Raw genomic sequence first — 16,347 nt, forward strand, 5'->3', positions numbered from 1 at the left:
TCTTTTATTTTTGCAAAAAGCACTTCACTAGTCATTTTCATCTTATAAAGTCTCATCTATTAGGATCTGACAAACCCAGCACCATTTTCTGATTTGTCTAAAAACCATTTAGATATCACTTCAGAGATTTTATCATGAAGTTGTTTTCACTCCCTAACATGATTTGATTCTGTCAGTAATAAATCATATATGAAACAATCAACATAAACACCTTTAGTATGTCATAAAAATGCTCTGTGATAAATGTTTAATGTTTTGAACATAAAATAATATGACAGCAAACAATTGTGTAAAGTTATTCTGTAGGAGATGAGTTTTTTTATCCAAAAACAAGAGCAAAAAATAATGAATTCATCATGAGGAGTTTTCGGCTTTCATAAGTTTCCAAAATTCTTTGCTCATTACCTTGATCAACATTCATTTGCACTTTAGAGACATGATTTTTGGGTAAAATCCATCTGTAAGTACATCTTTAGATGTTTTAAATTAGTTTAGTTGGTTGTTTTTGATAGGATTAATCAGTCATGTCATTTGCTGCTAATCACATATTGTTAACTAAATATCATTTTAGAAACCTAGTGAACAAATGGTTATATTTTCTTTGAAACTTATTTGTTGCTTTTGCGAGCACAATAAGGTCTATCGCACGTCTGAACCACACTTAACCAACTCTCAACTTTTTTTTTCAGTTTAAAAAAAGGTAATTTATATGAAATGGCAGGCAGTACCTCATTTATTTCCCCAAGACGGAAACTATTTAAGTGTCTTTTGAATCATACCTGTCTTTACCAAAATGCCTTGCCTAGTGGCTACAGAACTTCATGAGAATTTTTTTTTTCATGCAAATTTTATTTATTTAACACACAGTAAAATACAATGGCAGAACAATTAAAATGTTCTTTAATGTAGAAATTGTGAAACTTTAAAAAGGTAGAATTGTTTACTTAAAATCAAACATTTCCTCAATTATACCAAATTTGAAAGCAGTTAAATTCACTCATAGTGTTACTATAGACAGATGGACGAATGACAGGAGGGAAGAGCAAGCACAGAGGTATTCAGTGATGTATGAAGGGCAGGCTGTCAGGTGGAAAAATTAACTATCGGGGACACGGAGATTGCTGCATGACCACAGTAGTTATTGCATTACCCAGAAGACACTGCGAACCATGTCAATAGCCAGTTTATTGAGATACAGCACCAAAAATACAAATCATTTGCAATTTAGTGTCTTGTGTTAGCTCCATCATATAAATCAAATCATTTATAGATGTCATGCAATGTAACTTTTTTTCTGCTCCCAAATGTAAAGAAAACACAAGTTAAAAATTTAAGGGATTTAAACACAAACTTTTGTTTTTTTTTTGGTTATGATGTTAAATTGTGAGACAACCATGTTCATATATATGCTTATTTATGCTGGTTAGTATTACCAATCTGCAAGTAAGGTAGTACTTAATACCTTATCTTTATCTGTACTCTTAGATGTCCATGCCAGATTAATATCAATGCATCAACTGTCATTACGCTTTCATCATATCCTCTAATTGCTGAAGATATTAATGAGATCTAATGAGACTGAGTGAAACATATTTAATATGTTTCATGACTCACTGCTGCTAATGTACTTTAGGCAGACTAACATCCATGTTGCATTAAAACATCTCTGAGTGTTTATCTGTTTATAAAGCAACATAATCAAGCCGTATTTGGAAATTTTTGACGATTATCTTCAAACGTCATGTTTTCAGAGTGATTTTCTTTAGTTTAACCAAATCTCTCATGAATCCCTAAAAATGTACTTTTATTAGAATCGTGGTACCTTGTATTTGAATTAATTTTGTAGTAAGTATGCAGTTTTGTGGACCTACTGAAACAAAATATTAATGTTGAAACCCAATGACTATGTATCTGGTTATAAGATGTAGGTGAGAACTGAATGGAACATTAACCCATGTTTAAAGATGGTGTATCACCAATCTATTTTCTTATTTATTTATTTTTGTTTGTTTGTTTTTTCACTGAACAACAAAACATGAGTATTTAAATTCATACTATCTTAATAAACAATACCATTGGCACTTGTTGACAAATATTTTATCATCTATTCAAGACTGCAGTTTAGATTTCTGATATGAAATCGAAGTGAATAGCCTTAAAATTCATAAAACCTTTTATGGAAGTAAAAATATATATTTTACACACAAGCAAATAGGTTGAAACTGGACATGTTATTGGTGAAAAAAAGACCCCCTTCCAGTACACCAATGTTTCCGCTGTGTCTTTAAGGAATGAAATATTCCATTGACACATCCTCTGAGCACTAACAGATAGTACAAGGCCTTTTTTAAAATTTTATCAGTAACTATTTGGAGTTAATTCTCTTTTTCTGTTCATAAAATAACTCATGAACTCTTGGATGTATTTTAATTATTATAGGAAAAACTTATAGGAAATATACAGTGAATGTACCTCTACAACCACAGATATTGAGCTAAAATTTGGTATGATTTTAGTTGTGAGTCATTCACAACAAATACTTCAAGTGTTACTCATGAACAAAATCTTTGCTTAAAAATTTAACATTACTGTTGCAGTCAACCCTGTTTGTCTTTTACCAAACTATCCCATGAATCACAAGGCTTTTAATTTAACAAAGTATACTTATTTCAGTCGCTAGTATTTAGTGTAGTTTATATACTGATAGCTGGACTTTGATGTATGTACTGCTGATTTCACTTTCTAAAAAAAGATTTGTAGTCCTTTCTATGTCCACTATTTTTTATTTAGATACGCAAGGTTGACTTTAAACCTTATGATCTGAAGTATTTACTTTAAAGATAATCGGTGTCACAAAGAGAGAGATTTAGTTTGCAGTGTATTTGTTGTGCTTGTTTGGCACTACAGAGCATGAGACAAATTCCAGTAGAATGGAGGGTGCTGAAATACTAGACTGGGTGTGAAAATGGTAGAAGAGCCATCTGTAATCAATAATCCAAATGCAGTATCAATGTTTTAATCTTAACCTGAAGATGTTTTCCCTTCTTCTGCGACTGTGCCAACAAAACCCCTACATTATTAGCACCAATGCTTTGCAATACTGAGCTGCATCTAATTTTTACATTTTTAGCAATATTCTTTTTCCTGATGTTTTAAAGCATAACATTGTGATATCAATGTATAAACCTTTGTGTATTTATTCCTTTTCATTTTAAAGTGCCATGAAGCTGTTCATATTCTGTGTTTTGTTCAAAAGGCTTTTTTTGGTTTGTAACATTTTGATGTTTTCTTTTTTTTTTTGTTGTTTGTTTGTTTTTTTTTTTTTTTTTTTGTTTCAGTTCAGTGCACATGGAAGAGTCCTCGGTCATGCAGGGAGCCCAGGGCGTCTTGGTACAGAACTGGCCCACTGCATCCAGTGCTGCTGGTAAGAGTCTGTCAAGATACTCTCACCTAATAACAAGTGCAACCAATTTAAAGGCTGGTTATTGGAGACAAAACATGACAAACATAGATCTAGTCTGGTTATAAATGACTTAAAGAAGGATTAGCATTTATATTTAAAGAGGCCAACACAGTTTAATAGAATACAAGCTAAAACTATCTTTATTCTGTAACTGCAGATTCCTCAAGAGCCTGTCAAATCGCAAGAGAAAAATAACCGAGATATCACATACGAGATCGCTTGAAACTATTCCTACCACTTTCCACTGCTGCAGGCACAGGAAATGACACATACTGTGTAGGTGGAGATGGATATCTCAGCTCTGTAGCAGGAAGAGAGAAATTACAGAAAAAAGAGAAGGGAAGAGAAAAAAAGAAAGTATTTGACTGAATTAATGATAAAATGTTTAAGAAGACAAAAATCAGTGAGCCACAAAGGATAAATGTTGCAGATCACTTTACAGTAAGTTCTTTTTAATCAGATAAACCATGACAAGGTGTGGGCAACATTGGTATTATTAGTACTGCTATCATTATTAGTAGTAGTAGTTGTCGTCATAGTAGTATTGCAAGATGATTTACTCATAGTATCAAAAAGTTTAATTTACAGAAAAGAACATGTTAAACAAGCTTCACCATTTGACCAGGGTGTGTCCACCCCATCTCAAGTGTGACAGAGCTGTTTTTGACACATGACAAAAGCTCTCCTCTGACAGAAAACATGTCCTGAATTAAAAAGTACATTGATGATGATGATGATGATTTACAGTAAAACATTGTCCAAATCTGCCTATTTTCATTTCAAGAAGGTGGAGAAATGAAAAGGTGTGCATTCCATAGAATAACATTTTGTGAGCAGTGCATACAAAAATAGGCTGATTTAAAAAAAAAAATACAGCCACAGAACCTGCTGGTAGCTTGCTTGCAAAAAAATAGCATATTTTCTTGCAATATTTAGACAAGTTTGAGTTGCCATCTATTCTCCAACAGTCACAATTCAGTGAGATACTCCCTTCAATGTTGGAAAATTGCTGCAGATGGACTATGAGAACAGCAACAATGATACAAAAAAGAAATCTCTGAATCACTTCATATTTATTGACAGACAAATTAGGAAATATTGTAGTAATACTGTGGCTTACAATGAGCTGATGTAGCTCAGACTTGTTTATTCCATTGGAGAGAAGTGTCATTGTCAGTCAAAACATTTTGAATAAGTATTTTTTATGCTGACGAATTGTTTCTTAAAAGTTGACAATGCATTTATCCACAGATCTCTTCAGTCAGTATTAAAACACCAGAACAAGCAAAATACTCAGTAAAATGACATTCCATTCATCCAGTATAGTTTAAGGAACTTGTAGCTTCATTATGCACTGAAGTTGTGCTGGGAGCATGTGGACAACTGACACTACATTGAAACATTTTATATTGATTTTCTTTTATTTTGTTACCCAGACAACAGAGTGTGAAGGTCATTGTATATGATGCCATATTCACTGCCCTTTAACAATATTTATTAAAGATAGACTGCATAAACTGTATATAAAACATAATGTGGAATTTAACAGTCAATTTTTCTCATGTTGACAGGAAAATAGGATTCAGAATCAAATAGAAATGGTATAGTTTTTGCTGATTAAAATGAAGGGGAAGATGGGTCAAAACAAGACACATGATGTTCATAGATGACATTAGGTTATGATAAGGAGGTGATTGAGCTGGACTATTCTGGTGTCCTTCTTAGACAAGACAGATAGACAAACTACCCAGACTAACAACTGTCTCCTCTTATTCACACTCACGTACACACAGCCTCCTTCACTCTTCCATTGATTTCTTGCCTTGGCTGAGGACTTGCAGCTTGCGGACACTTCAAAACATGAGTGATAGAATGAGGAAAAAAGAAATGGACAGAAAGAATGATGGAGAGAACAGGACAGACAGTAGTGACGTCCTTAGGGCAGGTCAGTAGCAGTAAGATCAGCTTGTGAGGATTTGAGGTGGTCTCATCTGGCTGCTGTTGACATCAGAGGCGACATGCTGTGCATACACTAAAACTGCTTTAACTTGAGGGCTGATTGTTCCCTCTTCATATGACTGCTGTTCAAGTCAAGAATAGGAATACAACCTGAGGACTACATCAGTTTCATGTTAAATTTTAGGGTTGCTTAAACAGTAATTCGGGGCTAAGAATGTCAAATACATGAAACCATTTCTATAAATCTATGGACAAGAGAATGATTAATCCTGTTGATTGCATTTGAGAAACAAGAAAAAAAATGAAGAGATTGACCTGCCAGATCCCAATGAGTCACAGGCTGTGCTATTTATAACCACATTATCTTGGTTGTTACTCAGTTTCTCATCATTAGGTCAGTTTCATTCAATGAATCTTTTCAGCTTGGATGCAGTTTATCTACAGGGTGCTGTCTCTGCTCCATGAGACACAAATGGCTGGCAACGCCCATGTTTTCTTTCCTCTGCCTTAGAATCTGCAGATCTGTGAGCTGGTATCGTGTTGTGAGTTTATGTTGCGTTTCTGTCCTGTATGTCTCTTTCTTTGCCTGGCTGTGGCTCTAATAAGTGTTTGTGTGTGTGTGTTTTGTCTGCCTGCTTTGTGTCCTGCTCCTGCTGTGGCAGATGGTGCGCAGCCCACGCCCAGATTAACAGATCTACATTAGTCAAATCAGGGTTCTGTTTGGTGTCTAAGTCATCCTTTCCTGCTTGTTCATCACTCTTTGTGCTTTGTCTTTATCCTTCTAGTTGACAGGTCATTCATTGAAAAAGAATTGTGCAAAACTATATCTAAATATCTGTTTGATTAGAAGAGACAGAACAATGGAGGGAGCTAAATGGCTTGTAAGGCAAAACATTCAAAATAAACAACAAAATAATCAATAGGCAGTGGGGCATTTAGGCTAAAGTGACCAAATAAGAGTGACTGACTGAGACAAAGCCTGTGAAAAAAGATGGGGGTTGCATGAGGATGCTGTTGCTAAGGGAGAGTGGTTGAACCAGACATTGTGAGAGGGAGGGAGAGAAAGCTCCCAGCATTATTCTCCATCAGCATAAGCACTGTCACCATGACTCCCACGAACGTCCTACTGCTTCACAGGAGGATGTTGTTTCCATGGCAATCATTCATGGCCCCTGAAATTGGCCCGAGAGGGAGAGGGAGGGGTTGCAAACATATGGCACTGGGCAAAAGGTTCACAAGAAGAGGGAATGGGGGAGAAATAGAACTGAACAAGCTGTAGCATTAGATGAAGGACAAGACAATCAGAGGTAACATGTTTTTATATGTGCAATGGGTGAAACAGACAAGAAGGTTGTAAGTTAAAAAAGGAGAAACATGTCTGCAGGGTGATAAATGACGATAGGAGTTGTTAAGAGAGGAGGAGAACAAAGGTGTCAGAAACAAGGAAAGTGACCTAAATTCACTTGGGCGTTGGTCTATTGCAGATATGGATGCAGATTTATTGTTTTTCTCTGTTATCCTAGAGCTTACACATAGTAACAGACACATTCCTCATTCACAGAGACACAAAGAACAACAGTTTTGATCTACAGTCATCAACAGTAGTAGGCAGATTTTGAAGCAAATATGGACTCTGTGTTGAAGCAAATCAGCCTAATGATGGGCAGAAAGTCTTTAGAAACAAGATTTGCTGTTACAAAACATAACCGTAGGAGCTGCTTTTCAATCTTTCATCTCATGAATTTATATTTACTTTGTTAAATTCTTATACAAGCAAGTGTGAAGTTGAATTGGCATGTGAATTTAGAGTAAATTGTTGATACTTTCAGGCTGCAGTCTTTAACTTGAAATTCTTATAATGTGAAAATATTTTGTGGCACAATCAGATAAGTAAGGTAGAGCAGTGTAGTACCAATTGAGGACTTTATTCACCATTTCAAAATCCTTTCAGCCCATCTGTCACCCATTCTTGACAGTTATTTTCTTTCCTTTATTAGCACTCTGTTGCTTTGTTCCATCCTCTGCTGCCAGTATCTTTAAATATCATGCCAGTTCTCTCCCTGTTTTTCTCACTGAAGATAAATCACTCCTCTCACAGTTCGTTTTATGTCACAGCAACAATACTGAGGATATTCTGTGCATACACAGATTCAAACACCTACACAGGCACCGAAATTTAATAATAATACTTATCATTCTGATTAACTCTCACAGGATACATTTTGTGTCTACCATCTGTTCTAGCTGTGGACAAACAGCAAGGTGCTCAATCTGGCAAAAAATGAACAACCCCATTTACACATAAATGTATATATCACTGTAATGTATGACAACACCCATCAGTATTGTATTTTTGCAGTTGACTACATATTTGCTGTTTGCAGTTTGGGGATTATATAGTAATTTATGCAGGTACTTAGCTGTATTCTTAAAGCAGTAATATAGAAATATGGATATTACTTATATTCTTGAGTTGACACCAACATCATATTTTATTTTTATCAGAATATAAACATGCTCACATAGTACACAGGACACTAACAGACGCCCTCTTAGAACAGGTGTAGAGAAGTCACACCTAGAGGACATTTAAGTGTATTTCCTCCTTTCCCTCTCTCTGATTTTGCAATATATCTACAGCTTTCTGGCTCCTCTTCTTCCTCCTCCTCCTCAGTGAGTTATGTAATGCTGCACTGCAGTCCACTGTGATTTCAGTCCAACGGGCTGATGGTGGGCAAGAAAAGTAGATGAATTAAGTAGATGTGGCAAAAATGGAGCTTGGGTGACTTGAGTGAGTGTGAAAACCACAAGGGGAGGAAATAGACATTGGCACACAGAGAATCAGGACTTATGACTTCAGAGATCAAACTCAAGAGGGCATGCAGCAAATAGAGATTGTAATCCAATATTACGACTCTCTTTAAGATTGCACACAAGGCAGCAGGGTTAAACCTGCAAAGAGAGAAGTCATAATTATGAAACATAACAGTTAGTGGCTCTAATGTGCCTGGTGGTTATCTTTGATGGACAAGCAGTTTGAAACCCAATCACACTGTTGTTACCGTAAACACTGATTGGCATGGTTAGGACTTGGTTAGGACTGATAACATTTTCATGCTTTATTAAACAAAAGGTCAGAGGAAATAAGAGTTAAACTGAAAAGGGAGGGAGGTGGTAGGGGAGAAAAGGAAAAGAGTTGGTTGTGCAAGACGAACAAGTAGGAGACATCATAAAACTGTTAACAAAACAAAAAGCATTGGTGTGGAGATAAAATTGCTGTTGGAGAAAGGTGTTTTGTTATTATCTGGGAAATTGTAAAGAAGAGGATAAAAAGAAGATGAAACAAATAAAATGTAAACTTATCTAAAATGATCCACATATTGTTAGACAGGTAAAAATATATACGTATACTTATAATATTACACTTACATCAAAGTTTAAAACAGTTTGACAAACATGTCTTTTATATTCTAAACACAACACAAACACTGTCCCTTTTCATATGCATTACTCTGTCCTGCTTTACTCTGTTTCAATCTGTCTGCTTTCAGTATGACTCATCACTCTCTGGAGTATAATTTTGTTTATTGCTGCAAGTTTGCACATAGGCACTGCTGCCTCATCAACTTCTCACATTTACTTAGACAGGTAATATTTTAGAAGCAAGAGGAGGGGGTAATTCAGAGCAAAGCCCTGCTAGCACTTCAACATTAAGTGTTCTCATTTATTCTTTTTATGCTGCATCTATTTGGTTTCTGCTTTATATGTACTACCAAATCAGCTTCAAACCTCAAGAGGGGAAGTCAAACAAGGACTTTTCCTCTAGGGAAAGACTCTTATCTTCTAAATGAGTGTGGCTTTTTTCTGATTCAGTGTCTACACATTGAGAATGTACTGTCTGGGTTTAGCCTGTCATGCTGTTAAATCTCAGTCTCGGTCAAATTACATATTCTCTGCAGCTCTTCAGCTCTATCATCTCAGTCAATGAAAACAGAAATATTTTGGGGGAAAAAGTGATTTGGAACAGTCCAAATGTGTGATCCTCTTTAAATACACACTGGCTGGAAACTTTTTAATTAGAAATGTATAATTACATTCATGGAAATTGCTATATTATTTATCATCTTAAAATCCCCAAAATGCTAGAAGAGTGACAATTGACCTACAACAGACATCTGAATCAACATTTTGGAATTTTGTGCCAAAACAATAAAACAGATGCACAAAATAAATAAATTAATAAAAAAGTAGGTCAGGAAATTACAAAATGGTTTTATTTTCTCTTGACCAGATGTTGTACTGCTACACGAACGTCATGTCCAATCAAATGTTCATTTAGAGCATGACATCTGAAAGTAAATGAATCTGAACTTTCTAACTATGACCTTCATGTGTAATAAAAAATATCATACATCATAGAAGATGAAAATCTTTGCCCTGGGAACTGCTTGAGGCCAGTTTTCTTTGACTAGACATGGTTTTCTTCTGGTTGAATGGAGATGTGTTCAGTTAATCTCCCCTTTGGTAAAAGAAAAAAAGCTCAGAGAAGGAATCAGAGAAGCAAAGGGAATATGTGAGGAAAGTGTGGCAAGTAGGTCACTGCATTGAGGAGAAAAGTGAAATGATTGTTTCATTTTGTAATCTTCTAAACACTGACACACTAATTAGTGATGCTTGTTTATGCCTTTCTAAATACAGTTATTACATGCAAATAATGAAGTAATTCCATGTTAAGTCTATGTCCTAACCGTAGACCTTTTAAGCAACAAATGTTTAACAATACTTTTTTAAAACACCATTAAAATTGGCAAATAAGATGTCTTTGTTCACTGGCTGATTGTCTGAGAGTTTCTCTAAGACATGAGGTTTCATACAGCTAAAAGTATGCAATTTAAAAGAATTACAGATTTCTTGCAATAGATTTAAATTGAATTCCACTAAAGTATGAAAAGGGCTTTTTTTCCACCACTACCAAACATTTGCAGTCTAATAAAACTATCCTGGATGCTTGTTTTAGCTAAGATGGAGTACAATGCATTGCCTTTCTAGACACCTGAAAATTTTCAAGAATTTGAAAGTTTCTCACCTAACAAATTTTGTCTTGTTTGTTTCTGATATTCAAAAATGGACTGTGTAAATCAGTAAAGTTTAGTAAAAGTAATTTCACATATTTTACAGAAGTGATTTATTTCTACAAAGTTATTGCACAAAGACCCAGTGAGATTTTAGTACACTAGTGAGATTTATCTGATGTTAATTTCAATGAAGACATAAAAAATATGAGATGCTTGGAACTTATTTGAAGTAAAGCAAGGCTGTATTGCTTTTAAAAAGTGCATAAACTAAAACATAGGGACTTACAAGCATACTTTTAATGAAAAATAAAAGAATAAATGAAATATTGAACCAATGGAACATGTTTAAATTTAAATCTGTACACACAGCACATATGTAATCATGTAAAAAATAACATGTCTTTGATGGAAAAAAACAGAAAGCAGCATTTCATTTTTATGTTTTTTTGTTTTTTGTTTTTTCAGACGGTGAAGGAGGAGAGGTTTCACCTCCGATGGGTGCCGGCGTTGACAGCAACAGCTGGCACTTTCGCTATGGCCCCGGCGGTCCCGGTGCACCACCACAACACCTGAAGCCTGGCGAGGTTCCTCCAGAAGCTTTCATCATTCCTGGCTCGCCCGCCATAATATCTATCAGACAGAACCAGGGAGGAGAGGATGACAAGAGCGACTTCATCACCTTTGGAAAGAAAGAGGAGGCCAAGAAAAAAAAGAAGAAGAAGAAGGAGAAGGAGAAGAAAGACAAAAAGGATAAGGGAAAGGATGACGGTGACGAGTAAAGCAGTAGGAAATAAAAAAGAAAATGGCAAAGAAGAAAAGGGCGTTTCTAAAACAGAGGTACCAACCAAAGTTCACTGGGCAAAAAAAGAGAATATTTCATTTTACTACCTATTATCACTGACAGCAATTTAAAGCTTTTACTCTTGTGATCCTGGCCTTACCAACGATTAGTTTACCTTCAGTTACTTACTGATGTAAATTATTTATCTTGCCTTTATAGAATTAATGACACCACAAACAATATAAAGATTGTTTCTTTCTCGCCATGTCCCATGTGCCTATGCACCCTGAGTCAACTCATGTCATCCTTTAGAAAAAGAAAATTCCACTCTTTGCCCTCATCTCAATTTGTTTCTCCTTTAACCCACTGGGCACGTTGGCACCTCTGTCTTATCCCCTCTTCAATGTGTAAAGCATTCTCTCATCGAGGAAAACAATATTTTGAAACAAAATAAATTAAAAAACTGTGCCAGCAAAAAGGAAAAGAAGAAACATGAACAAGAATGACACAAATGCATGCAGTCTGGAGCTGGACACACTCTACTTGTAAATAGCACTGACAGGAGTCACTGAAACTAAGGCTAATATGACACTGCTGCAGATTCACAGGTAATTACCAACAGTGTTCCCTGAAATTGCGTTGAAACACATGCACACACTCACACATTGAAACACCAACCTATAACCCATCTTACATAGGACACCGAAAGCACTTCAGACCTAACAAAGGAGAGAGAATCAACTAAAACAAGTGTGCTTAAAACTGGACACTGCAAGCTCTTTGCCCTGCACAGTCACCTCCTGTGTGAAAATATATGTCAGCTCTCTCAGGATGGAAGCAGATTCTTTTGCAGTCACTCTGTATTTGCTCACTGCATTAAAACAACAAAGAGCTTCATCTCCTGCCAGAACCTAAGCTGAGAAGAGACCACTTGGGAATAAGGAGAAAAGATGGAAGATGCATCACATTTTCCTAAATATCACAGGGGGTAAAGACCAGCTGACCTGGCTGGAAACTCATCAGTGATTTAGTGGACTCATGAAATAGTAAAGAATACTGATATCACCTTTTCTTCTCCTCCTGGTGCAGGAAAAAAGCCTGATGCTTTCTACTTTGAATGTTTGGTAGCAACCAATCCTTACCTGATACCTTGAGTTTACAAATGATCACCTGCTTGTACTTGCTCCCAGCTGCCACAAACCAAATTTTACCCAAATCACTTTTTTCTTGTTACCCATTCCTTTGGCTGACTTTCATATAACATTTGTGACATTCATTTTATTATTTTGTTTAAAGAGATTCATTCTTACAAGTTCTGTCTTTTTTTCTCATAGCTTTAACTTCTTTATGCTTTACACCTTGATTTTACCCCAAGACTAACCATATAACCCCTGCCCTGACCCCTTTCTTGGGATCAGTCTCTGCGAATGGCCCGCTTAGAACATTGTGGTGTGCTGAGAACAGCATGGAGTAATGTGGACGAGGCCTGGGGAGAACCAGCCAGGGGTCTGTGCCCTGATTCTTTGTCAGACGTTTCTCAAGTGCAAAATGGTTCAGTGCTTTTAACTTGTGAATACCACAGTATGCCGTTCATTTCCTGTTTGTAGACACTGATGAGAGGGGAACAAGTGGTATGAGGCTGATTACAGGGGCAATGAAGAAATGAGGAGCGGCTGACCCTTCCTCTTCATGTATGTTAGAAGAAAGGTTCACCTACTTGATTGTTTAGGAGCACTGAGTCACAAATGAGCTCATATGTACATAGATTGTCTCAACAGTAGTAACAGAAACATGAGAAATAATGGGCATCTAGGGATTTAATCCCAGAGCTTTACACCGCAAATTGTTACACAGATGGTTTTGAAATATACACATGCCTCAAGACCTGCCTCTGTTGGTTCCCCTCCCTCTGCCTGTAACTTGTGGCCACGTCCAAAAGGTTTTTCAGCTCAGTATGACGTCACTCCATTAGGTGGCTGCTGCATGTACTGCTCTAAGGAAACACATACTATATAGAGAAATATATATATATAGAGATTGATAGATTGCTATGATTTTATTATTTTGTATTATCATTTCTTTTCATTATTCACACAGGAAATATTTGTATGTACTTCTGTCTCTGCTAAACATCTATGTACAACAATCTTCACACTCCACAGATGTTTTATGGCATCCACTAACCTTCTCTAGGTATTTGTAAATTATATAGTGTGATACCTTTCAATGCAAGCTTATTTTTTCTCTCTTTTACCAACAAGGGTTCTGCTTTTAAGAACAAGCTTAAAAAAAAGAAAAAAAAAAAACATTCTGTGTCTGGCTTTGAAATGATGATCTAACACTGTATTATTGTAACTGAAATATGTATGATCTTATGAAGAGCTATCACTTCCCTTTCACTCTCATTAAAATAAAAACATAAGAAAAAATTGTATGTCAAAATAAAAAAAAATGAAACAAAAAAAGTATATGTTAGTGTATGCTTGTGTTTAGTGAGCGTTCATGCTGTCGATCTTTCCCAATGTATGGTGGTGAACTATGGTGGCAATGTGCTGACCGAAATGGATCAGCAGAGATATGTTGTGAAACCTTTCTTTTTGTACACCCTCTCATCAACCGTAACAGTGAAGTAGTGAATTTTGTTTATTTCATTTATTTTTCTGACTTTTGATTTTACCTATATGGATACAGTGGTAATGTGTTTGGTTTAAAAATCACTAATAAAATCTTCTTTCTTAAAAGAATCTTTGACCCTATTGTCTTGGGGATTTTTTGCGTGAAAATATTTGTTTGTGTTGTATGAAAATATACTAGATTGTAACATAATTTAGGTAAAAGCAATGTTTAATTTTATTTTGACAAAAGCCAGATATCAGAATTATGCTTACTTTAAAAAGAGGGCTGTATTTTCTAAATTCCTAGTGTTTCTGTTCAAATTAGTAGGATAAAAATGAATAAATGAAAGGGTAGAGGACTGCATATCTAAAAGAGCCAAGATGACAATTGGTAGCCTGAGCTCCTCTATCGCATATGTTTACATCACACTTCTGTTTGTGGACTAAGAAGTAGTCAGAATGGATCATTCTCTGCAGACATGACAGACGGACAAAATGATCTGCAAAGCTCATTCTCTTCTCAGTGAAAGCCTGGTCAGAGATGTCCAATATGAAAGGAAGCTACCAGACGCGCAATAATTTAATAGAGTGGCTGAGTGGATTATTGTGTCCCAATGGGTAAGTTAGTCAGAAAACTAACAAATCATATTGAAGAGGCACCAGCTATGATGGTCTGCATGGATTAAAATAAACTGATAGTTAATAGTTTACTTTTGTTATCTACTTTTACACATATGCTTTACAGTTTGCATGGGTACTTTAAACCTGTTGAAGCCACACAGATATTTTTTTTTGGTTATTTGTTGTTTACAAACACAAATAGACTTTCTTCTTGCCGAAAATGAAATGAACAGGGGTTACTATTGCTGGTTCTAAAAGATACATGTCTTCACCACTCCAGCTTTGGCTTTTATTTTCTATCCAAAGTTGGAAGATTGATATAAAGAGTTTATGTTAAAAAGGAGTGGTAGCAAAAGAAAAATAAAATCTACATTTTTTTTGTAGTCCTTGTATGATGTTTCCATGGTTACAGCTATTTGGGAAAATAGTTTCTATAGTAACAGCCAGATATATTTACCAAACATGGTCATGTTGAAACTGAAAGACGCTCCTTATGGGGTCAAGAGTGTGTCATTGTTAAACGACTCAGAAAGAAAATTGCAGATTAGTCTGGCTGTTGATTCAAATATGAAACACAACAAACACTCTTACTCATTGTTGAAATTTTAATGGTAAGAAGAGCACAACACTGTAAGAGCATTATTTTAACAAATAACACTTAACACTGAGAGGTGTGGTGTAAAAGAAACACCATCAGTCAGTCTTGGCTGTACAGCAAACAAAGGAGGTTTATTCATTCTCACACATCACAGCAGAGTTTAAAATGGCAGCCCTCCCATCAGTGACACCTGATTCATCTAGCAGTTCACCTATCTACACGTTAGACCCCGCCTTCTCAGTTCAATTCAGCCAATCACCTCAGCCTTCCAGAGAGGGAAAAAAGGAAACAGTTAACTTCCACATACATAGTGTAAACAATTATTTTTCAATTATAAAATTTTAAGCAAACATCTTATGTGTGCAAATACAGCAACTTACAAATCATTGTTATTTTGTTACTTTAAGTTTTAACCAATCAAACTCCAGCTCTTATCACTGCACTTCCTATAAAAGAGCTGGGTTTGAGGCAAGCCTCCTCTTTAGCAGGGACCCAAGATGGCTGCCACAAAGACAACAAAGTAAACATTTCATCGGTACACTGACTCACAGAATGCTCACATTCACACACTCTAGAACCAGAAAGGAAATGCTAAAGAAAAACTTGATGCTTTGTGACACACCCACGCATACAAAATGCCTTTGGGTTACTTATTTACATGAGACTTAACTAAATGTGTGCTGGTCTTTCTGGGTTTACTTTTCTTAATGTGTCTACAGCTATGAAATATTACTTCAAGTGCAGGCTGCCATTTTGCACTGCCACTCAGGAGTAGGTGTGTGTGTGTGTGTGTGTGTGTGTGTGTGTGTGTGTTCAGGGATTTGAGTTGGTTGTTGATGTTGCCAGCTGCAGTGATTCAGCAAAGCCATCATCCTGTGTCCTGCATGATCATGGCTTTACATGAATCAAGATGGTGAGATTAAAGTGCAAAATAATATTAGCTCGGGGCATAAACAGGATAAACTATTTCACTAGTCACAGCATATGGAGAAAGTGCAAAGGTTGTAATGAAATGGTAAGACACTGGATTGTCATTATTAAGTAATTTTAGTTTATGTTTGCTGAAACCTGAATTGTGTCAAGATGTAAATTTGATGCCTCCAGTCACCTTATTTGGAGTCTGCAATTCAGTTATTTTGTAGCAGCAAAAAGGAAAACATGCAAATATACATAAAGTACTTTTTATATAAAGAATTTAGATATACTGTAAGTATACAGTAAGGGCTCCATACAAA

At 35.9% G+C, this 16,347-nt stretch overlaps 1 protein-coding gene across 18 annotated transcripts in view; it reads left to right on the top strand.

The window, feature by feature from the left end:
- The window catches only part of LOC108242369 (protocadherin alpha-C2), a 164,225-nt gene extending 150,202 nt beyond the window's left edge, over nt 1-14,023 (top strand). For all 18 annotated transcript variants that reach the window (XM_037977298.1, XM_037977304.1, XM_037977289.1 and 15 more), the window contains exons 3-4: nt 3,339-3,424; nt 10,963-14,023. In XM_037977298.1, coding sequence (XP_037833226.1) covers nt 3,339-3,424; nt 10,963-11,276 — 400 coding nt within the window. In that variant the 3' untranslated portion in view covers nt 11,277-14,023. The remainder of the gene's footprint in view (nt 1-3,338; nt 3,425-10,962) is intronic.
- Nucleotides 14,024-16,347: the final 2,324 nt, after the last annotated feature.

The sequence above is a fragment of the Kryptolebias marmoratus genome, linkage group LG9 (assembly GCF_001649575.2).
Source record: "Kryptolebias marmoratus isolate JLee-2015 linkage group LG9, ASM164957v2, whole genome shotgun sequence".
Classification (NCBI taxonomy): Eukaryota; Metazoa; Chordata; class Actinopteri; order Cyprinodontiformes; family Rivulidae; genus Kryptolebias; species Kryptolebias marmoratus.